The sequence below is a fragment of the Lepisosteus oculatus genome, chromosome 2 (genome assembly GCF_040954835.1).
Source record: "Lepisosteus oculatus isolate fLepOcu1 chromosome 2, fLepOcu1.hap2, whole genome shotgun sequence".
Taxonomy (NCBI): Eukaryota; Metazoa; Chordata; class Actinopteri; order Semionotiformes; family Lepisosteidae; genus Lepisosteus; species Lepisosteus oculatus.
The window spans coordinates 77,171,613-77,194,121 of NC_090697.1; the positions used below are offsets into that span (position 1 = coordinate 77,171,613).

The 22,509-nt window shown below is 53.2% G+C and overlaps 2 protein-coding genes across 2 annotated transcripts; one reads left to right on the forward strand and one right to left on the reverse strand.

Moving 5' to 3' along the window:
- Positions 1-249: 249 nt before the first annotated feature.
- Positions 250-5,843, forward strand: apex2 (APEX nuclease (apurinic/apyrimidinic endonuclease) 2). The gene is made up of 6 exons (XM_006625394.3): positions 250-591; positions 1,295-1,378; positions 1,757-1,937; positions 2,469-2,612; positions 3,263-3,332; positions 4,003-5,843. Exons 1-6 carry the CDS (start codon positions 342-344, stop codon positions 5,233-5,235), a joined length of 1,962 nt encoding a protein of 653 aa, XP_006625457.3. The 5' UTR covers positions 250-341; the 3' UTR covers positions 5,236-5,843.
- A 2,293-nt stretch (positions 5,844-8,136) lies between these two features.
- ccdc22 (coiled-coil domain containing 22) lies at positions 8,137-20,557 on the reverse strand. Its single transcript, XM_006625282.3, has 16 exons — positions 20,205-20,557; positions 18,488-18,665; positions 16,778-16,910; positions 16,400-16,506; positions 16,156-16,237; positions 15,314-15,483; positions 14,562-14,774; positions 13,633-13,824; positions 12,787-12,906; positions 12,481-12,597; positions 12,226-12,327; positions 11,568-11,675; positions 11,110-11,205; positions 10,672-10,731; positions 10,131-10,205; positions 8,137-9,270 (listed from the first exon to the last, which is right to left on the reverse strand). The coding sequence occupies exons 1-16, from the start codon at positions 20,252-20,254 to the stop codon at positions 9,157-9,159; spliced, it is 1,917 nt and encodes a 638-aa protein (XP_006625345.1). The 5' UTR covers positions 20,255-20,557; the 3' UTR covers positions 8,137-9,156.
- Positions 20,558-22,509: the final 1,952 nt, after the last annotated feature.

Sequence of the window (22,509 nt, forward strand, 5' to 3'; positions counted from 1 at the left end):
TGCCTTGTAACGAGTAGATCTTAAAATAGACAGATAATGTGTAAATAAATATGTCTTAGCTGAACCTACTACATTAGGTATTAACCAGCATAAGTCATATGCATACATCCCGATTAACGGAGAAAAAAAACATTGTATTGACAGAAGTGTGCTCATCATAAAAATATATATATATATTTTCGGTATTTTCCTTTGATCTGTCACATGAAATGCATTACCCAACATTCATAACTCGTATCTTTATCACAAGTACAGGGCTGCGTTTGGGCGCCAAAAAGCGACGATAAAAAAAAAAACATAAGATGTTTTATTAAAGGACGTGGCCCATTGGAAAACACCCGATGACGTATTTCTGTGGCGACGGGCGGGAAGCAGACGCGACAGCGGCGACACGGCTCCTCGTGTCTGTGAGAGCCCGTCTTATTCTCATGTGGACGAGGAGCTCGGTTCCTCAAGCACAGCCAACACGCACAGACATGAAGATAGTCAGCTGGAATATTAATGGTATAAGGACGTTCAAGGCCGGGATAAAGAAATCCCTGGATGCTCTGGACGCGGATATCATCTGTTTACAAGAAACGAAAGTGACAAGTAAGCCGCCGAGGAGCCTCGTACTGCAGGGAAGCTCTTCATGCGGCCGGAGAGACGCCAGGCTCTCGCTCGGGTCCCCCGTACGGTGTTGTTCATATGTAAGGAAGAGGTGTGGTGCCCAGCGCCCCCGGCGAGCTCGGAGAGAGCGATCTGCCTCTCAGTCCCACTTAGCCGAAACCCACGAACACGACACCCGTCACGGCCGGGAAGCTGCACGGCCAAACCGCAGCAAACATAACCTTAAGAAGCCGAGGCGGTTTCAAAATCGGAAAGGCGTCTGCTGAGCGCGACGTCTCGCTTCAGTCTTAATGCGCGTTAAGACTGTTTTACCTTACAAGGCGTATTGACACTTGAGACGTTGTGAGCTTTCTCTACAGATCTCCATCGCGGCATGCAAAGACACCTCCTGTTTTAAAATATGAGTCAGCCCTATTCAGCGTGTATTACGACAGTAATTTGGTGTCCTGGTTGGATTGACAAACGTAATTGCTAAATCACATTTATTCCTTTTACACTGCATGTTTGATATAATACATGGATCTTAAAACCCAGCTTGGTGGTCCCCAGGTATTTATGACACTTTGTTTTCTGAGAAGGAAGGGATCTGGTTGTTATAGAGTGTGTTGAAGTTGTTGGCCTCTGTAACCCCTGTGTCTCCTGAGGCTGCTCTCTCCTGACTGTCATGTTGTTGTCTGTGCCCCAGGAGAGCTGCTGGACGAGAGGACGGCGATCGTGGAGGGGTACAACTCCTACTTCAGCTTCAGCAAGGGCCGCAGTGGCTATTCAGGTGAGCCAGGAGGGGCCCAGCATGGGGTACAGCTCCAGTCCCTCTGGGGTGCAGAGTTCTGATCTGTGGTAGTACATCTCTATCACTCCGGGAGTGCACATCTGCTTTACCTGTGGGGGTGCAGGCAATTTCCCTTTTCCTTTTCTAATAATACAAATTTGAAATGACCAGTAATTTTAACTCTAATCTCAATGAAATTGGAAAAAAGTGATTATACAGTCTGACTCAACACTGCACATTTCTCTGCCCACTGTCCCACACCAGCCCAGGAGAGGTACTGGTGGTTCAGTATTCAAAAGCTGGAAGTCTGGGGATACAGTAATAAGCACCAGTCCTGCTCCAATGATGGTCACACAGAATTTCCTCTCTCCTCAAAAGGGGTGGCAACCTTCTGCAAAGACAATGCCACTCCATTCGCCGCGGAGGAGGGACTGACAGGTCTGCTGACAAATCACGGCGGGGCAGTGGGCTGCTATGGCGACCAGGCGGAGTTCTCTGATGAGGAACTGCAGACGCTGGACAGTGAGGGCCGAGCCATCATCACGCAGCACAGAATCGTGTGAGTACATGCCCCTCCAGGCTGGCAGCTTGAGGGGCTCGCTCTGCTCAGGCTAACACAAAATCACTCCAAGACACTGAGGTCAGGCTCATCCGAAATCACCCGAGACTTTCTTTTCAGATACAAACAAAATCACTGTTAGAATAGAGCAAGAGGAATCTGCCCGAGTCGCTGTGAGTTCTGGGTCATTCCAAATCGCAGGAAAATAGTGAAATAACCATCCATCCGTTTTCTAACTGCTTTCTAGCTTCTTCCAGTTCAGAGACGGGGGTACATCCAAGGCAGGGGACACACAGACGACACACACACACGCTCACACCAGGGCCGGTTTTCCCAGGAGCCGGTTAGCCTATCCGTATGTTTTTGGACTGTGGGAGGAAACTGGAGTACAGTCAGATAACAGTAAGGAAAAATCAAGTCCCCGCACAGACCCGTTGGAGCCCCTCAGTCCAGACGGACAGAAGCCTGAATCCCGAGAGTCGCTCGGCGTTGGGATGAAGGGTTAATGTGCCGGCACCCCCCTCTTTTCAGCTGTGGGGAAAGAGAGGAGACTCTGACGGTTCTGAACGTGTACTGCCCGCGTGCCGACCCGGAAAAGCCCGAGCGCAGACTCTTCAAGCTGCGCTTCTATCAGCTGCTGCAGATCCGCGCGGAGGCCATCCTGGGAGCCGGGGGGTGAGTCGGGAAGAGAGGAGGTCTGGGGGTGTGCTCTAGCTTGGCAGGGAAAAAACTCCCTTCTGAACGGTTGACATCGCCCTTGCGCCCCAAAACTCACATCATGCTTTAGTCCTTTGCCTTGTAAGGAGGTTGAAACCCTCTGGGTGGCTTTACAGTGTGCCTGTTGTCTTGTTAACGGCCTTGTCTGCTGGCCAGAGCTGTAGGAGAGGAGACAGCTGTTCCACTCGGCTGATTTGGCAGTAGCTCTGCCTCAATCAAACGCCTTTACCTCAATTCCCTGTGTTGCCCGTAGAAATCTCTCCTGTTATTAAACTCCTTTGCCCTCTCTGTCACTGTATATCCAGATTATGAGAGTTTCTTTTGAACATTGGTGGACCTGTTTTCTTTAACTTTGGGGAGACCAGATGCCCTTGTGAACCTTTGGCAGGTGATCACAGTCTTCAGAGACTCACCGCATCACCTCCTGTGTAAGAAGAACTCAAATTTCCGTTGAGGCTGAATTTATGCCTGAATTGACCTGGTTCTCCTTTGGATCTCACACAGAGCATGCAGTCGTTTACAGTGGGGTTGGGATTTTGTGGATTTGTCGCTGAAAAACCTGACAAGATGATGCGTGTCTCTTGTGTCTTTGGTGCCTTGTTGCCCAGCCATGTGATTGTCCTGGGAGACGTCAACACATCCCACAGACCTATAGACCACTGCGACCCTGATGATGTAGTAAGTGTGAGATTCACAGCCTGTTGACAGGGGCGGCTCACATCTCTCACAGAGGGAAGCATCAGTGATGATTGATGTGTTATGTTCCACGTGTGCAGTGCCTCCCTGTTCAGTCATAGAGCTCTCTGTGTGTCTGGTCCTCTCTCAGTGCAGGCATAGAGCTCTGAAGGGCTGACATGTTCCAGGCTTAAACCCACAATCTTTACTGAGCCCCTCGAGAGGCCGCTGGCTAGTTCATGTTATTTTTTGTTACTTGGTGTGGACTAAGGGCGGAGTGGTGACTATGCGGCAAAGGGTCTGCGCCCGTGGCTGGAAGGTTGCCGGTTCGAATCCTGCAGCCGGCAGAGGAATCCTACTCCGTTGGGCCCCTGAGCAAGGCCCTTCACCCCAGCTGCTCCAGGAGCACCCTGCGCTCTGACCCCCAGCTTGCTGGGGTATGCGAACAGACAGATTCCTAATGCAAGAAACTGTATATGGCTAATAAAGTGATCTTAGAAAGTTCACTGTTGTGTGCAGTGTCCTAAAAGTAGACAAGAAGATCGAGGAAGCAGGTTACTGGGCTTCTGCCTCTGTTGATGAGGCGCCGTCCTGTGTAGGAGAGTGCGGCTTATTTCAGGCTGATGTTCCAGAGGGGAACACCCCTCCGTCACACGTTCCCTCTCCCCGACAGGACGACTTCGACGAGAACCCCGGCCGGAAATGGCTGGATCACTTCCTTGCCGGGAGGAATCCGGAGGAGGGGAAGGCGGGAGAGGAAGGGGAGGGGGCGGGGACGGATTCCCGAGACGCCGCGGGCGGGACGCGAGGAGGCCGGTTTGTGGACACCTTCCGCCACTTCCACCCGGCGCGCTCCCACGCCTTCACCTGCTGGTCCACCGTGACCGGAGCCAGGCGGACCAACTACGGCACGCGCATCGACTACATCCTCGCCAGCCGGGGCCTGGCGGAGGCGGAATTCCTGGATTCGGACATCCTGCCCGAGGTGGAGGGCTCCGACCACTGTCCGGTGCGCGGCCTCCTCCGCTGCGCCCTCCTGGCCAGCCCCCGATGCCCGCCGCTGTGCACCAGACACATGCCCGAGTTCATGGGGCGCCAGCAGAAACTGTCCCGCTTCCTGGTCAAGGTGGGCCAGGCCGCGGCGGCGACGGCGGCTGACTCCCAGCTTCCTGGGTCCCAGGAATCGGGGGAGGTCCGAGAAAATCTCCCGCCCGCGGCGGAAACGGGGCGCGGCTCGGGGACGAAGAGGCGGCCGCTGGCTGAGCCCTCCGCCTCCAGGAACAAGAAAGCCAGAACCGCGACGTCCGGCCCCAGACAGCAGGGAAACCTGCTGGCCTTCTTCAGGCCCAGACCCACCGGTGCAGGCAGAGGCGCAACGGCAGCAGGAGACGGGGATCCCCTGGGGGGGCGGCAGGACAGCCCAGCGAGGGTGGGGGGAACCCCAGAGGAAAGCGCAGCCGGCAGCACCACCGCCACGCGGGCGCCCGAGAGCAGTGGTGTGGTGCCGTCCGTCCAGCCTGCCGGACAAGACGTCTCTCCCAGGGGGAATGGTTTGAGTCTCAGGAGATCTCCAAAGGAAAACGAGCTCTCGTTGCCGGGATCAGCTCAGCCAGACGGACCCGTGCCTGAGGAGGAGGAAGAGGAAGAGGAGGAGGGAGGCAGGGCTTCTCAAAAGCCTCAGCACAGGGACGGGGAAGAGCCGCAGCGGTTCTGGAAATCGGTACTGAGGGGGCCTCCCACCCCCCCCAGCTGCAAAGCCCACGGGGAGCCCTGCGTGCTGCGCACCGTCAAGAAGCCCGGGCCCAATCTGGGGCGCCAGTTCTTCGTCTGCAACCGCCCCCAGGGCCACGCCTCGAACCCTGACGCCCGCTGCAACTTCTTCACCTGGGTGGCCAAGGGCAGGTGACCGGCCGGCACTGGGAACGACGGCGCGGGAGGTGGCGGATCGCTCTCGTCTCTCTTCCTGCAGTGCATCGCAGCCGGGATTTTTGGGGTCCTCTGCTCCCCAGTTTCGATGGCTCAGCCTTGCCTGCCCAGGGTTACCCCTCCGAGAGTTGGGGGCGTAGGACAGGACTGCACATAATTATTCCCGGGGATCTGCAGCTCTGATGAGTGTACTGATGGCTCCTGCCCCCTGCTGGATTCTGCAGGTAGGCAGGACTGCTGGGAAAGTGCCCGAGGGTCACTCTGGACACATCGCACTGCGGGCAGCGTACGAGGCGCAGGTGCTGGGGCAGTACAGCGCCTGCTGGCAGGTGGGAGGAATCGGGATGGACCCGCTGGACAGTGTCTACCCCGCAGCCTCGCGCTCTCTCTGGTCATCGGTGTTGATTACAGCACTGAAGGCATCGACTCCTCCACTCGCCTGAAAAGGCTGCTGTGTTGAGTGGAGCCACACGGTCACTGTTTTACATTTCTAACACTAAATGTTTTGTAAATATTGAGTATTTGTAGAGTTGTTGTATTCCACTGTTTCATTTTAATGGTTAGTAAAATAAAAACTGTAATAAATCAGCATTGATCAGCTTCCTCTACATCAATTTCCCTACGGGATTAATAAAGTATTATTATCTTATTATCTCTTATCTTATAAAAGTATTTATTTTTCTAAGTATGTTATATCTCTCATCCAGGGCTCTGGCGTTTTCATTCTTGTGAAAAGGTGTGGCTGGTACTGCACTGTTCGCAGAGCGCACTACTACCCTCGTGGTCACTACTGGCCCCTTTGGGATTAGAGGGTGTGGAGAATGTGCATCAGCTTCCTCTGGTATAAACTGAGCACCATACTGAAAAATCCTTTCAGCTCTCTGCCTGCCTTTCAGCTCTCCTCTGCACACAGCCTCATTAACACTTCTGTTAAGATCGGTATATTTAGAAGTCCTTTAACAAGCTCTGTTAACGGAGGTGTTGACACTTATGCCACCAGTTTCCTGTCCTCTGGGGCGATGACATTTTAAGAACATGAGAGAATGAGAGGGGGGGCTGGTTTGCCCAGTCGTTCAGTCGCTAGGAGCTGTTTAGTTCCAGTCGTATTCTTGTCTGTTCAAGACTAAAAATGTTGTTTCTCCAGCCTGGCTTCAGTCACGAGGCTGTGTTCCAGACTCCCAGCAGAGTCAGTCCTGGACAGAATCGGTCCAGTTGCAGACTCCTGGCAGTATTATTCCAGGGTATCATGTTGGGAATATGACACCAGCTTTCCTGTCATGGGACAGAAGTCAGTAGCCTCCATTTTTTTCAAGGAATAGCTGGGTGAGATCCTTGAATCAATTAGCCACTAAAGATCAGCTGACGGCATGGGTTGCTTCTTATCAGCTGTAACCTTGCCTTGCCTGTTCCCGTGCGTCTGACAGAAGGGGAAATCAGAAATCCTTTAGTAACGGAAGCATTACTGGACAAAGAACTACGAGTCAGCAATTTAAGGTTTCAGTTTCAAAACATATTTTAGAATAGCATTACTCTACCATTATTTTTTTTAATTGCACAAATTCAGTAAGTCTACTTACTGCTTTTCTGCTGTAACTGTGGATTTCTTCAAGAGTGATGTGTAATGACTAGGGGTATTGTAGAAACTCCAGGAGAGGAAGGAAGTGTCAATGCATACTGCCCTCTACTGGACATGGCTGGTATTGTATTCAGATTGAAACAACTAGTCCAGAAACAAGTACTGAAAACATCTCATCCCAGTATTCACCATCCCTGTTGCAGAATTCACCACATCTTACCAATTTTATAAAGATCTCTAAATCATACATTGCTAAATAGTATTGTGACCTATTATGTGAAGTAATTTTTATTTACAAAGAAGACTTTGAAGGTCAGGTGTTTGAGTGGCCCGAGGTCAAGAAGTAAATACCTGGTACCTGGTGGAAGCACTGCTTGCATGTCCCTATAGAATATATGCCAACATGCTTCCGATCCAAAGAATGTAACAAGTGTCTCCTCCCACACATGAATAACTCTTTCATTATTAAAAAATGGATTTCTATACACCACACCATCTCCTTGAGAAGTCTACTAGTAAACTAGAGCACTCAAGTAAAAAGCAGCCCCTAGCAGTCATGGATGTGTGACTGGGCAACAGTGTGGTGATCAAGTGGGCTTGACTCTCCCTCCCCGAACAGATATGCCCACACCAGCTAAGCGCCGCTGCTTCCTACAGAACAGACCAATCCCGCCATCGCTCCTCAAAGCCAGCGCTGTTTAGTGTTGGTAGTTGTGGAACAGACATGCTAAAGAAGAGTTAGTATTGGCTCTGTATAAAGTACCCCTTCGGACACCTCTGTTGCAGCTTTAAATTAAAAAAAGAACTCTACAATGGATAATTACATCTGACAACGAGCCACACAGGACAAGAAGAACTGCGGGCCCGTACAACCAGCCTGTCTTCTGTTCGACATCCACTCTGTTTGGAACAGCCAATTACGAGCTTCGGAGAGGAGTGTGAGGAAGGTGGTCGTCGCTCCTCCAACTCACCCCCTTCCTCTCACGCCACGTCACAGGCAGCTCAGCCCGACCCCAGCCCGGGAGCCACAGGGGGCGCTGTTCCAGAGCTTAGAGAGCCCTGGCTGGCTCTCTCGGTGGCACACAGCCAGCAGAGCGCCACTGCTTGGGGACGCCCAGTCACAGTTGGCTGGTGCCATGAGCCAGCCTCGAACCCGGGTTCACAGCGCTCAACTTGTGCTGGCAAGTGCCTTTCCCTCATCCGATTCATGACGTGAGGAGATCTTTTGCTCATCTTAACAACAGTAGTAGTTATTTCTTCAATCTCTCAGTCAACATTTTCAGTTCAGTTACAGACAGACACTGCTTCAGATTAAGGGGCTTTAACGAGAATTATTTTTGTAGTGCATGTATCGGTTACAGCTGGCAGAAACTCTCGGACGTCGTCTTTAAATTCATAATTCTACACCAGCATCTGGATTCTGACAGAATGATCGGTATGGTCAACTATACGTACAGACTTCCAAAATTATGGTTCACATTCCAAGATTTTGAAATTGAGGCTAACCCACAAGAATTTAAACATACAAACAGTAATAAATCCAACACTTTCAAGTTTTACATTCAAAACCGCAAAACTTATTCTGGCGAGATAAAAGGCTTTTAAAATGATCTGACGTTTGCAAATTGTACTTGTGAAGGGCTTGATTAGTAAAATGCCCCAAATCCCTGTTCTACACATCAGGTTATTTAGTCTGGAAGATTTGAAAGACATAACGAAGACAGATCCTAGAGCTCACTAGAGCCCCAGAGAGACCCTGAAAAGCAGCCAAGATAGAAGGAGTCTCCTCTCAGTTGTAAGCACATCATACAGGACCTGTCCTCAGTCTGCTCTAATACACTGCGGCTTAGCATCCCTACAGAGGCAGACTGTGAGAGTCCTTCATCGCTGTGTTCCTTGACGATTACTTGTCTTTCTCCACAAAACATGCATTTGCTCACCAGCAGGTTTTCAGTGCTTCAAAAGCTGATATCAAGGTTTCTTATTTTCATTAGACCTGGGTTTTTTTCCCCAATTGTTCATTTTTTTGCTTTTTATTAAAAAATAAAAAAAAGTTTGCTATCCAGAACAGACCCAACCTAGGTGCTCAGATGGGCCAAGCCGTGACTTGACACCAAGACTCCACAGAGGAGTGGCAGGGAGGTGAGCCAATCAGAAGATGGCGTTCTGCCTCGCCCCCCTCCCTCATTGGTGCCGAGGAGAGGGAGGGGAGGGGGCTGGGAAGGCAGGTGCCCAAGGCTGGGCAGTTCCCTTTGTTCTGCAGCTCAGGCTGGCACCCTGGTGGGAGGAGGCTGGGGGGGGGGGGGAGGGGAGGCAGGCAGGCCGTCAGGCTTCGCGGATCTTGGCGGCCAGGGCCGAGTTCTCCTGCCGGATGGCCTTGTAGTCCTCCAGGATCTTCTCCAGGTTGCTCACGGTCTTCTTCCCGTTCTCCGTCTCGATCTGAGGACGGCAGTGGATTAGCGGGACTGACACACCCTTAACCGAGGAGTCTGCATCTGAAAGCGCATGGCTGTGCAGCAGTCTGCCATGGGGTACACAGGCACAAGACGCACACGGGCTGGCCTGAATCACGTCCCCACGAGCTCTGCTCTCTTAAAGGCTGGAAGGGTTCAGTTAGTTCCCCGAGTCCCAATACGACCTTGCCTTCAGTCCAGGAGTAAAGGCAATTTGCAGACTTACAGGAAGTCCCTCCTCTCCTGAGCGTGGCCTGCTTGTTCCAGACCCCCTCAGTGATTCATGCATGGAAAATCCTGACAAATGCTGACCGCTCAACCCCTGAGACTAATTTAGACTTAACACGCAAGGAGCCCGAGTTACAAGTGGAATTTTACAGCATGTGTATTCAGGACTCTGAATATATAAATTATTTAGAAAACGCCTAGAATCGCCGACTGGACTGTGGCTCGGTAGGACTGCAAAGTCATGTCAAAGACATCAGACTGCAGAATTACAGTGAACGATGGCCAGAGCTCATATCTCAAAGGGCCAGATGGCAACTGTGTGCCTTTAAGAAAACTGAGTCTCTGCCACATTCAAGGCATGTGCTCTGCAAAATCTTCCTTCAAAACCATTCCTCCAATACATGAACAAGCCTTACTTTTTTAAACCAAAAAAGGAAAGGCATAAAAGGACTCTGGTATTTTACAATGCCAACAGATATGTGACCCCTAGCCCTACAGAAAACACAAATGGATCACTGTTCATGAGCCCCTGAACATTACCTGCAACAAGAGCTCCTATTCTTAAAAGGACCAGAAATCACCTCCAACGAGGAGAAACAGTTCGGGCTGAGAGCGTACCTGCTCCTCCAGGTCTCTGATCTCTCGCATGATGGTCCCTGTGTCTTCAATGGTCTGGATGAGCTGGGTGCAGTTCTGGAAAAGGAAACACTGTTCTCACAGGCTGCTCGGCTACCCATAAGAGGAAGCTAGGACCCAGGGGCCCTCGCACCTGCAGGCATTCAGTCCCACCAAACTCATTCCCCGATTGAACGAACGAGTTCCTGGATCGGCACCGTTATCAAAAGTTGGGAGTTGTTCAGCTTCTTAAGCATCGCAACAGCCGAACAGCAGCCTCCAGCATGATTAGGAACTGCAGACAATTAAAGAGTTTGGATTAATCCCATCATTAGGCTCGTTCGGGATTCAGTCATGGAGCCAAGGGCCCAGCTGGGGCTACAGTTAAGAATGATGCAAGTTTTCTCTGTGTAACAAGTATTCTACTGGCAAGAGCTGAGACAGAACTTAAAAATCAGTGACCTCAAGTGTCTCCACACAGAGCTCGGCAGCGGAGACAGGAGATCTGTCCAGGATATAGCAATAAAACCGAAGGCTCACATACCTCATGCAAGGCTGCCAGGTACTTATAGGCTTTGCGAACAGACTCGTCTTTCTTGGCATCCTGCAAGAGAGCACCAGACTCAGCCCAAGTGTCACACAGCTCAACAGAAACAAATCTGAATACAAGCTAAACCCTTATGTCACTGAATAAGAGTAAAGGGCAAACTGAGCTCTGTGATGTCAGACTGCGATATTGGACAGCAAAGCTACTTCATTCAGGTAAAAGGTCCTCATTTAGAAAACTGATGTTCAAAGCAGAGTCTATGCTTCATGCACAGGAGGAGGAGCAAAATCAGTTTTCCTTTCCTTCAAAAGGTTTCAAAGTTGAGTTCTCTCTCACTCTCGTATTACACATCACTTGGAGTCCAGCTCCTGATGAAAGCTCTCCGTTTCTGATGAACGTTCCCCCCCCCCGAATCAGACCTCCAGCAGTACTCACCTTGAAGACCAGCTCGTCGGTCACTGCGAAAGTGCGATCCAGCTTCCCGGTCAGACTGTTGATCTCCTTCTGTAGATCCTTGGTGTCTGACAAGATCTGAGGAAGGATGAACGCACCAGGTCAGCCAGCGGAACAGACGCCCAGCCCACAGAGCCTGCGGTGTGCTCAGTACTTCATTTCACCTCCCTGGTAGATCACTGCAGGAGAGCCAGCCAGTTCAACCACTGGGCTGTCCTGTCAGCTGTGGAGGATGATACTCTCTGCTCCATTCACACTCATGTTCGCAGTGATAAAGGCCAGGTGTGAGAGCCAGGTGACAGGTCAAAAGAGCTGATCACGAGGTCTGCTTTGACCAGATTAACCCTTGATGTCTAGCCTTGGTGGGGGCGAGTTACACTATACAGCCTGTTTTTTGAGTCTCCTTCAGGCTCCAGGAGCAGGGAGCTGGCCCGCTGTACCTTGGTGATCTCCTCCTTCTGTTTCTTGATGTTGCCCACGATCTCCAGGATGCGCTGAGTGTAGGCCGAGCGGGACACGTCTTTCGGCAGGGTCTCGAACTCCGTCATCTGGGGAGCAGGAGCGCAGAAGGACAGCGCTGGTAAACAGGAGCTCTGCTGTTCAGACGCACCATGTGGCCCCTTTTCATTTTCAAATCGGACCTTGGAAATGTGATGGTCTCAGCAGCCGATTCCTAGTTGAGCTTCTCTATTTTTAATTTGACTGGTTTCATACGTATACAATCATAAAAAAACTGTTGCAAAAGCTCACAGTTTAAGATGTAGCCCTTCGCCGAGTTAGTATTGGGAGTATTAATTCACTCGGCAGGGCAGCCTGTAGAGATCACAATGCCACACACTGTGATGCTCAGCTGGACAGCTGGGTTTGCCGGGGCAGTATCTCGCTCTGGGGCAAACGGCATGGCTCCCAGCTCTCCACAGCCCCTGACCAACAGATCCCCCTGCACCACAGAGACCTTTGGAAGTGCCTTCTGACAGGAGGCAGAAGCTCTAGCCTGAGGTCTACACAGTTCCCCGTGCAGCTCCGGCCGACGGGGACGGCCCGCGAGACGCAGCCTGCCTGCCCACCCGCGGGGCCGGCTGCTCCCCCCCTCCTCACCAGCTGCCTGTACAGCCCCTCCTTCTTCTTGGCCTCCTCGGCCGCCTGCCGGATCTTCTCGTGGAGCCCCTTGATCTCGGACAGCCTCCGGGTCGATTCCAGCTGCGGGGGGAAGACAGGGGGCAGGGGGTTAGAGTGGGGGGTACGAGGCCCACGCGCGCCTCGGCCTTACTGCTCTACACGAGAGGACTCTTGAGCTCGTCTCCTCCGCGCTCCAGATCCGCGCCGCGCTCCGGACGGGGCAGACGGACTCGCCTCTCGGCTGCTGCACAGCTCCTTGAGCCGGCGGTGCTCCTCGATCAGCGGGGCGCGGTGCTTCTCCCACTGCGACGCCAGGCTCACCACCCTCTTGGCACTGCCCTCCACCAGCACCTGCAACCAGACAGGCACGTCTCCAGCATCAGCCAGGCAGCCCAGCGCAGGGCTGGCAACTGAAGAAACCGCCCGGCACGCCCAACTCCCTGACCCACACGACGCGCGCTCTGTAGTGCAGATGACGAGGCTCCTGCTCCATCCATCACAGCCTCTTCCCATGAGCACCCACACCGCAGCCCCTCTCACCTGCAGCTTGTCCAGGTTGTTCTCTGCGTCTGGAAGCAGGTCCATGGTCTGCTTCTTCACCCTCAGGGACTGCTCCTTCTCCGCGTTGCCCAGCTCCTTCTGCTTCAGCTCGTCCGACACCTTCCACACACACACACACAGACAGACAGACAGACAGACGCCGGTTCCGCTGTCAGGCGATGGCTTGCCGAGTGGCGCACTACTGTTTCACAGATCCCGCGACCACTCCACCGCCTTTTAAAATTCCCAGAAGCCTGCTACATCTTCTCAACCTGCTGTCTTTCATGACACAGAAAGCTCACCTCGCACTCCGGACCTTAAAATGTTCTACAAGAACAGTGTTACATAAAGCACTCTGTACCAACATCCATATAAAAACAACTTTTCCTCTTTGGCCTGTAATAAGACCCAATAAGTTAACAATGATCAAACTGGAATTCAGATGGAATTCAAACTGGAAGTACAGACAATGGCAGTGGGGAGTAATGATAGAGGTTAGGCAATAGTTCACACCAAGGAGCCCTTGTTAAAGAGGGATCCCCACTCTAACACTGCAGGAGAATCGTTCTAAAACTGCTATAACGTGCAATATGGTCCAATCAATCCTTAATTGGGCAGAATCGAAAGTTTTGTACAACTTCAGCTGCAGGGACCCTGAACACCTGCAGGGTGCTGGTGCTGGTGTTGCACCTGTGGCTGGACCGGGACCACCAGCTGGACCGGGACTGTGGACACCAGCCGGACGACAGATGGACCGGGACCGGGGACACTCACCATTAAGGCCCAGGAGTTCCTTACTCACAGCACCAAGACTAAAACCGCTTCATGAGCGCAGCTGCCCCCCACCTGACTGATGGCGACGGTGATCTTCTTCACGTCTGCGCCCACTTCCTCGATCCGCAACGACAGCTGCTCCAGCTGCCCCTGCAGCGACGTCACTTCCTCTTCCTGCTGCGCCTGCAGGTCCTGCTCGGTCCTCCTGGAGCTGGGCAGGGACTCGGCCGCCGTCGTCATCTGCTGGGCGGCCTTCTCCGGCTCCTGCAACCCACTGCCTGGTCAAACCCCAGGGGACTCACGCCAGCAGAAGCTCCCCGACACGCAGCACAGTACTGACCGCCTCACCGGGACCCCAGAGTCTCCCCATCTCACTGCCAGCGTGGAGGGCCTGAAACTTCTCACTGAACACTGGACACTCCACTCAAAGCGCTTTACAGGTATTGGGGCCTCCCCTCCATCACCAGCAGTGTGCAGCACCCACCTGGATGATGCTCCACACACCAGCTCTCAGTGGGGAGGAGAGCAGAGTGATGAAGCCAGTTCAGAGATGGAGGTTATTAGGAGGCCATGATTGATAAGGGCCAATGAGAAATTTGGCCAGGACACCAGGGTTACACCAGTACTCTTTTTGAGAAACACCCTGGGATTTTTAATGACCACAAAGAGACGGTTTTATGTCTCATCTCAAGGATGGCACCTGTTTACAGTAGTGTCCCCGTCACTATACTGGGGCATGAGGACCCACATGGACCGCAGGGTGAGCGCCCCCTACTGGCCCCACTAACGCCTCTCCTGGGAGAGCTAAGGCTGCTGCTGGAAGGTCTCCAGGTCCTGGCCAGGCTCACACTGCTGCCAGCTGGGAGCTGCAGGGTGCCTGAAAGGCTTGTAACGCCACCCACTGATAGAAGAGCAGGTTTATCTGTTTCAAGCCCATTAACAGCATGTAAACAGCGCAGCAGCAGAAGGCGAGCCCCGCGTGTGCGGTCCCGAGCGGGCACCTGCGTGAAGGCGAATTTCTCCGTGTGGGTGAAGCGGGTGCCCTTGGCCAGGACGTCCCGTCCCCCGGCGCCCCCCGTGAAGGAGCGCAGCAGGTCGGCCAGGTCCGAGCTGGAGCGCGAGGCATGCTGGGAGTCCGAGCGAGACTGGGCGGCGTGCCTTAGCTGGTCCTGGATCCTCTTCCGAAAGCGCTGTCGTTTCCGAGCCTTGTACTCCTGGAAAGAGACAGGAAGGGCAGGTCTGTGGCCCGTCTGGGCTGCTTTGGTCTCCTTGCACAATGGGCCACTGGGTCCAGACCCTTCCTTAACCGCTGGAAAGCAGCCAAGATCTGTCAACTGTCATCTGTCAATCTGTCAACATGTCGAAAACAGAGCGGAACTGCTGAGAAGACAGGAAGAAAAGCTTAAGTTTTTACACTTCACTAAAATAGTCTGGAAATCAGAGACAATATGGAATCATTACCAAAATGCAAGTGTATGACAACACACACTGCTGAGCAGAAGTCCTGGACATCATCTTCAACAGTTTACTCAGAGCCTCCATTGGCGTTTTCTACTATTATAACAGCTTTGACTAATATTTGCGAGACGACAGTGATCCGAGCCTTGGTCACAAGCCACGACCAGCTGTGCGCGAACAGACTTGAAGTGCTGTAGAGGGTAAAGCCTCACGCTGCCCAGTCAGCTCCAAGGGACTCGCTGTCGGCTCTACCTGCTCTTGCAAACCTCTGTAATGGTGCGGGCGTCTGGGGTACCTCGGGGGTGAGCCGGGACACCAGGCCCTGGCTGTTCCACTCGCCCTCCCACTCCAGCGCGGCGCTGAGCTCGGCTGCGTGCCACTCCAGCAGGGAGGCGGGGACGGATGGCTGCTGGGACATCTGGGCAGTCACGGGGGGCAGGTGCTCCTGGCAGTACTCCTTCAGCTCTGGGGGCACCGACGGGAGAACGACAGCACTGAGCTTCCCCGGCTCCAGGGACCGGGGGGACCACAGCGCTCGCACGCAACCCTGCCCAGCGTTCATGCAGAAATGTGGACAGCAGCTCCCTTTAACGAGCTCGTTGCTCCCAATCCCCCCTCCTTAATGGGAATCACAAGGGCGGATTATTGAAAAATCAAGTGGAAATGAACAGAAACTTCTGAAATGAACTTTTTATCTTTTCCGTGGATATAGGCATGCAAAAGCATTTTCAAAATACCAGAGCTCAGAATTTGCAGAGTAAACTGACCCACCCCCCCACCCCCCCATGAAGAGAATGATGAGCTCATCTCCAGCAGATGAGACAGGCTGGTATTCTGCCCAACTCGGAACACAAGTGAAAACACTCGCTGCAGCCTTTCCTGGCCTCGGAGGGCTCTTCAGTGAGTCTGCAGGTTTTCCTGGTCTGTTTAAGGCAGCAGCCCCTGAAGGGCTGGGAGGAGCTGTTCAAACGCTCCAGTTAAGCCAGTAAGCAGCTGGTGCAGCTCTGGAATAAAGCAGACTCACCGATCCCCCCCGTGACAACGCCTGCACAGCCCCGACACCTCCCCCTCAGACACCAGGAGCCACAGAGACACGCAGGACTGTCTGCTGTTTCCATAGAACATTCGCCAAGTTACCTTTCGTTGTTGTCCTGCTGACTTTTGAGCTCTGAGGTAAACTTAACGGCCGCGCGTGGAAACCGTGCAAGGAGCCGGGAGTCTGGAACGAACAGCAGCAAGAGGTCAGGGTTCACAGCCTGCGCCGCAGCGCGAGGGTCACACTGCAGGCGAGCCAAGACACACAGATACTCTCCGGCTGGCTGCCTCTCCAGCGCCAACGCCCCGCAAGAACAGAGAGGAAGCGGCCGCGCTGCGGCGGTACCTGGCTCTGGCACAGGAAGGGCACCCGGCAGGAAGGCGGCACCCAGGGCACAGACAGCTGGGCTTTGATCTTGGCGCCGATCGCTCTCTGCAGGAGGGCGGACTTGCCTGGCAAAACCAAGCGACAAGAGCAGACGCAGGGATTACCGACTTTCCCCCCTGTCCAGCTTAAAACCACCCCCACGACCAGAGCCACTCCTCCCGGCCAGGGCTCCCAGCACAGCAGGGCAGGAGGCCCACCCCACACACACCCGTTTCCCGGGAATCCCTCTTGCACAACTGGGCGACGATCCGGCCCGCTGGGACCGACGGGCCTCACTGCAGGGGGCAGGAGCTCCGAGCCGGCCCCCCCAGTTACTGCTGCGTGTGGGAGGGGTACCTGCGGGCTGGTCCGATGACTCGGCACTCTCCCGCCGCAGCCTCTCCACCAGGAACATGAGCAGGGAGCGGATCTCGGGCTCGTTGCTGTACAGGAAGGTCTGGTAGCCGATCTCTCCCTTGTAGCCCAGGTCCTGGAAGAGGAACGCGGCCCAGGTCAGAGGCACGGGGGCGAGGCTCTGACTCACAGCGGGATGACTCGTGTCGACAGCGGAGACGAAAGATCTGACTTCCAAAGGAAGGGCAGAAAACCTCCGGCCTTCATCTCCCCCCCGGCTGAACCGGCCTCGTTACTCAATTAGACACGTTCAGCAGGCCTTCATTTCCAAAGCGCTTGAAACATGAACCTAAGAGGCTGTGTACTGGATAAGATGGACCAGCACTGTTTAATCTCCCTCACATACTCTAGGTCACTGTGCTATACACATTTCTAACTACGAACGATTTAAAAAAAGTTTAGAAACCCCAAAAGATTTTTGAAAAGTGCCCAGATGGCTCAGCAGAGCACAAACAAATCAAGAGAAGGCAGCTGGAACCAGACTCCCGTTTCACACGCTGGGAGCAGCACCACTGTGCTGGGATCTGTCTGCCTGACACCCGTGTGTCTGTTCGACTCGTCACTCCAGCCAGGGGGACCACATGACTCGGGCCTCACTGGGACAGGATGTTAAAACTGCTGCTTCACAGGAGAGATGCTCATTTGTAAATGCAGAGCTAGGCTTTTGCTGAGATGCAAACTGCTGATTAACACCTGTGCTATTCCGATCAACGTTCCCCATTCCTGAGGGAACGAGGGGCGCAGAGAGAGACACGGGGTGACTGAACAAGGGGCGCAGAGAGAGAGGGGCGCAGAGAGAGACACGGGGTGTCTGAACAAGGGGCGCAGAGAGAGACACGGGGGTGACTGAACGAGGGGCGCAGAGAGAGACACGGGGGTGACTGAACGAGGGGCGCAGAGAGAGAGGGGCGCAGAGAGAGACACGGGGGTGTCTGAACGAGGGGCGCAGAGAGAGACACGGGGGTGACTGAACGAGGGGCGCAGAGAGAGACACGGGGGTGACTGAACGAGGGGCGCAGAGAGAGAGGGGCGCAGAGAGAGACACGGGGGTGTCTGAACGAGGGGCGCAGAGAGAGACACGGGGGTGACTGAACGAGGGGTGCAGAGAGAGACACAGGGGTGACTGAACGAGGGGCGCAGAGAGAGACACGGGGATGACTGAACGAGGGGCGCAGAGAGAGACACGGGGTGTCTGAACGAGGGGCGCAGAGAGAGACACAGGGGTGACTGAACGAGGGGCGCAGAGAGAGACACGGGGTGTCTGAACGAGGGGCGCAGAGAGAGACACAGGGGTGACTGAACGAGGGGCGCAGAGAGAGACACAGGGGTGACTGAACGAGGGGCGCAGAGAGAGACACGGGGGTGACTGAACGAGGGGCGCAGAGAGAGACACGGGGTGACTGAACGAGGGGCGCAGAGAGAGACACAGGGGTGACTGAACGAGGGGCGCAGAGAGAGACACGGGGTGACTGAACGAGGGGCGCAGAGAGAGACACGGGGGTGTCTGAACGAGGGGCGCAGAGAGAGACACAGGGGTGACTGAACGAGGGGCGCAGAGAGAGACACAGGGGTGACTGAACGAGGGGCGCAGCGAGGCGAGAGTGGGGTGCGGTGGATGAGAAGGACTCGGCAGCGGTCAGCCCGGTCGCTCACCTGGCAGGCCTGGGCCAGGCTCATGCCCAGCCGGAAGCGGGCGGACATCCCGGGGGGCAGGACGTGGCTGAGCCCGCTGCCCAGGGAGGGCTCGATGACCCGCAGACAGCGCACCACCGCCTCCACGATCAGCTCGCTGGAGAACTGCTTCACGCTCAGCACATCCTCGCCGACCTCCCTGCAGCACAGACAGAGACACAAGACACAAGACACAAGACACAAGACACAAGACACAAGACACAAGACACAAGACACAAGACACAAGACACAAGACACAAGACACACAAGACACGGGTCAGGCGCAGGACACAGCCCCTGCCAGCATGGACAGCCAGGGGGCAGTCCTCTCATTGTTTGTTTGTACATTGTCTTGATGCACTGTTTGCACTTTATCTTGTTTTTTACACTTGTTTTACAATCGAGAGACTTTCTGTAAGTAAGAATTCCATTGTACCAGTACCGGTTACATATGGCAATGAAGTTCAAGTTCAAGTTCCTGGTCAGCAGCACAAGCAATGAGCCCAGAGCAAAGGAACAACTGTCTTCGGCGGCTTCTACCGAGCATAACAAGGAACCAAGCACAGGGAAGATGTTCCAAACCTCTGAAAACTGGGATTGAACAGTTACCGTAACACCTTCTGGACTGGGGCTCACCAGGAGCAGCGTTAGAGATTCTCAACCAGGAGCACAAACCCACTGATCACGGGCTGGATTTTGTTTTCAAGCAGAAGCACAGCATTTCCTCAGAAACACACATTCATCATGGCCCGACGTTACTATTAAAGAACTGCTAAGAGCATTACTAGACATGCCCGCTGCAGAAAGGGAGCGTTTGATTACGAAACAAAGCTAAACCTGCTTCCTAAAAACACAGAAGACTACAAATTTGAGTTACCCTCCACAAACCCGGCTCAAGGCGGGAGCACTCCGTGACTGGGACACCGATTCAGAGATGCCAATTGACCTACAGAGAAATACAGTGCCCTTGGGCTGTGGGAGGAAACCAGACAGACTCCCCCCAGACAGAGCCACATTCGAGCCCAGGAGCTGTGAAGCAACTGTACAACCAGGGCGACAGCGCAACCCGGAAGCCAAACACACAGACGTTATGATATTTGAGGAACATCCCCCCCGCGTGTACTTTCCTGACACGGACACAAGTGTGCACAGGGGCAGCATTGACGCGTACGTCCAACTAAGCCAAGGGGACAAGCGTCTCGCCACGGCATCCTGCCATTAGCTTCGCTGTGAAACTGCGCGGCTGCACGCAGAATGGGGGCTCACCGCGTCCGCGCGACGCCGGGAGGGGGGGGGGGGGGGTCCCGTCCGCGCGACCCGGGCTCAGGGGACCGCTCGCGGCCGCCCTCCCGTCACACCAATTAAACTGAGATTAAATTAAATCAAGTCAGGACCCCGACCCGCAGAGGCATTACAAATAAACAAACATGCAAACGGGCGACTTTGTCCGGCGCCGCCAACATTAAAAACTGCATCGCGAAACACTGGACTGGGATGCCGACTTATTCTGGGTTTTCTCTTTGCATTCGTGAAGAATAAAGACTCAAGCGTACATCTATACTTACACTTGCAACGGGAGCTTCTCGGGCTGCCCGTTACGAGTTCAATCGCCCTGTTCCCCCCGCGGTCTCCCCACGCAAGTAACCCCCTGACTATCTCGCAAGCCACACGGGTCGCCGAGCGCGTAAGCGTTACTTACGTTCCCACTTGTCTCAGGGAATGAATTAAAATTTTATCAACTTCCTCCATTGTACCCTTGTGTGTGCGGCGTGTCTTTCCTCGCCTGGAGACCGAGTGTCTTTCGCTACAGAAGACTGCAATACGCGAATTTTACATCCAGGACCCGCGGCGTCCTCTCTCGAGTTTATTGTCCGGTCGATGACTTTCTATCCCCGCCACTGTTACAGAGTGTCACGCATCGTGTTCCTCTAACTTCTGTTGCCGTTTTATCAACGAGAAGAAAACCAGAACGCAACCAACAACTGACACATTTGGACACTTTTCTCCTCCTGCAGCTTCAGAGAGGCAGGAAATCATGTGCAAGGAACTGCCCCTCGCGATGCCTGCTGGGGGTTGGTGTTCTTGTTCGGCTCTCTGGTGTGTAAAATCGAGGGGAGGTGAGATCCCTGGAAAAACTGCAATTCCCGACATGCACCAATCACAGCGGACGCCCGATACGAAAAAAAATCATGGTTTGGTGATGGGCAAGCTGGGTGATGTAGTTTATTTTTTACACCCAATAAGGAAGCAAAAGAAATCACATTCGTAGGAAAAGTGTATTTTTAAATAATTTTGCAAACGAAGGAGAACCAAATATGAATAAATAAGAACTCTTCATGCATAACCTTAGCAATCCGGACATGTGTCATGTTTACGATTTAAGCGATAGCACAGAGTGACAGACTTGGGAACCGATAAGTATAGTGAGCATTGATTTATGATAAATGTTAATATAAAGCAAATGTATTACAGTAGCCATGACGTCTTATGAGAGAATATGGTATAACAACTGAATAATGAATAAGGATAATCCTGATGAATGCGTGCAGACGACAGAGCTTGGACGTGTTCATGATAAAGTAATGGGCTTTTCGAAAAGCTCTTTAAAACGCTTCATTTACGCAGCCTTGTTGACTTTATGCTCTCCAACAAGTGACGATACTTCCCATTATATACCATTTGTATGTGGAGTGTTTGATACATATTATCAGTCTCTCATGACTGTTTCTCAGACGGAAATCAAACCACCAGAAACCGAGCAGCGCAGCTCCTTTGTGCAACATCCTGGTGAGAGCACACCCTGCGGTACTCTCGAAACCTTGTTGGGCTGAGTCTAGACAATTATAGATTGGAATGTTAAAAACGGTTTGATATAGGTTCTTAATAATAGTAACCGTAATAATAATAATAATAATAATAATAATAATAATAATAATAATAATAATAATAATATGCTGTACTTAGTGAACAAATACAACCAAATGAAACAGAAAAAATAAAAAGGGACAAATGCCAGCAGCCATATCACCCTGCAGCTCACAACTGGCAGCCCACTGGAGCTGCTGGAAGAGGTGTTAGTGGGGCCAGCAGGGGGCGCTCACCCGCAGTCTGTGTGGGTCCTTACACCCCAGTATAGTGACAGGGACACTGTACTGTAAACAGGCGCCATCATTTGGATGAGATTTAAAACCGAGGTCCCGACTCTCTGTGGTCATTAAAAATCCCAGGGTGTTTCTCGAAAAGAGTAGGGGTGTAATCCCGGTGCCCTGGCCAAATTTCTTCCTGGCCTTTACCAGTCATGGCCTCCTAATAACCCCCCTCTGTGAACTGGCTTCATCACTCTGCTCTCCTCCCCACTGAGAGCTGGTGTGTGGGGAGCAGACTGGCGTATCATCCAGTTGGGGCTGCACACTGGTCGTGGTGGAGGGGATCCCCATGACCTGTAAAGTGCTGTCAGTGGAGTGTCCAGAAAGGCGCTATATAAGTATCAGGATTGACTTTGGGTCACACTGCAGCGGAATCTGTCCGCCAGGTGAAAAGCCTCTTGGATGACTGTGGCGATCTGTGCAGGGTTATTTCTGGTCAGGTGAGCTGTTCCTGGCAGCAGTGTCGGTCTTCTCTGTAATGACGAGCTGACAGACGTCACGAGTGGTCTGGGGTTGGCAGGAAACTGCGCAGCTTGTAGAGACCCCGGTACTTTCCAGCGGAGCAGGACGCGCCCGGGGTGGAGACAGACTCCCCGAGACCTCGCACAGCCCTCTCCTCTTCACCTTCATCGCCTTTTCCTCGACGCTGGCGGCCCTGTTCAGGTAGGGTTACTTAACTCTCTTTTGACGTCTCTCTGAGGAATACAACACAGCTCCTCTCGGTTTTCATCCGTGTATAGACGCAGGGGGCAGTGCAGTGGTGCAGTGGAGCTGTCTGTGTGGAGTTTGCATGTTCTCCCCATGGTTGTGTGGGTTTCCTCTGGGTGCTCCAGTTTCCTCCCAAGGTCCAGAGACATG

Excerpts from the sequence above, each read along its gene's own strand:
- apex2 (XM_006625394.3), top strand. The coding sequence starts at position 342 with ATGACGTATTTCTGTGGCGACGGGCGGGAAGCAGACGCGACAGCGGCG. Across the intron at positions 592-1,294 it reads ACAAGAAACGAAAGTGACAA|GAGAGCTGCTGGACGAGAGG; the intron begins GTAAGCCGCCGA and ends TCTGTGCCCCAG. Across the intron at positions 1,938-2,468 it reads ATCACGCAGCACAGAATCGT|CTGTGGGGAAAGAGAGGAGA; the intron begins GTGAGTACATGC and ends CCCTCTTTTCAG.
- ccdc22 (XM_006625282.3), bottom strand. The coding sequence starts at position 20,254 with ATGGAGGAAGTTGATAAAATTTTAATTCATTCCCTGAGACAAGTGGGA. Across the intron at positions 16,911-18,487 it reads GCCTGGCCCAGGCCTGCCAG|GACCTGGGCTACAAGGGAGA; the intron begins GTGAGCGACCGG and ends TTCCTCTTCCAG. Across the intron at positions 15,484-16,155 it reads CAGCAGGACAACAACGAAAG|AGCTGAAGGAGTACTGCCAG; the intron begins GTAACTTGGCGA and ends CGGTGCCCCCAG.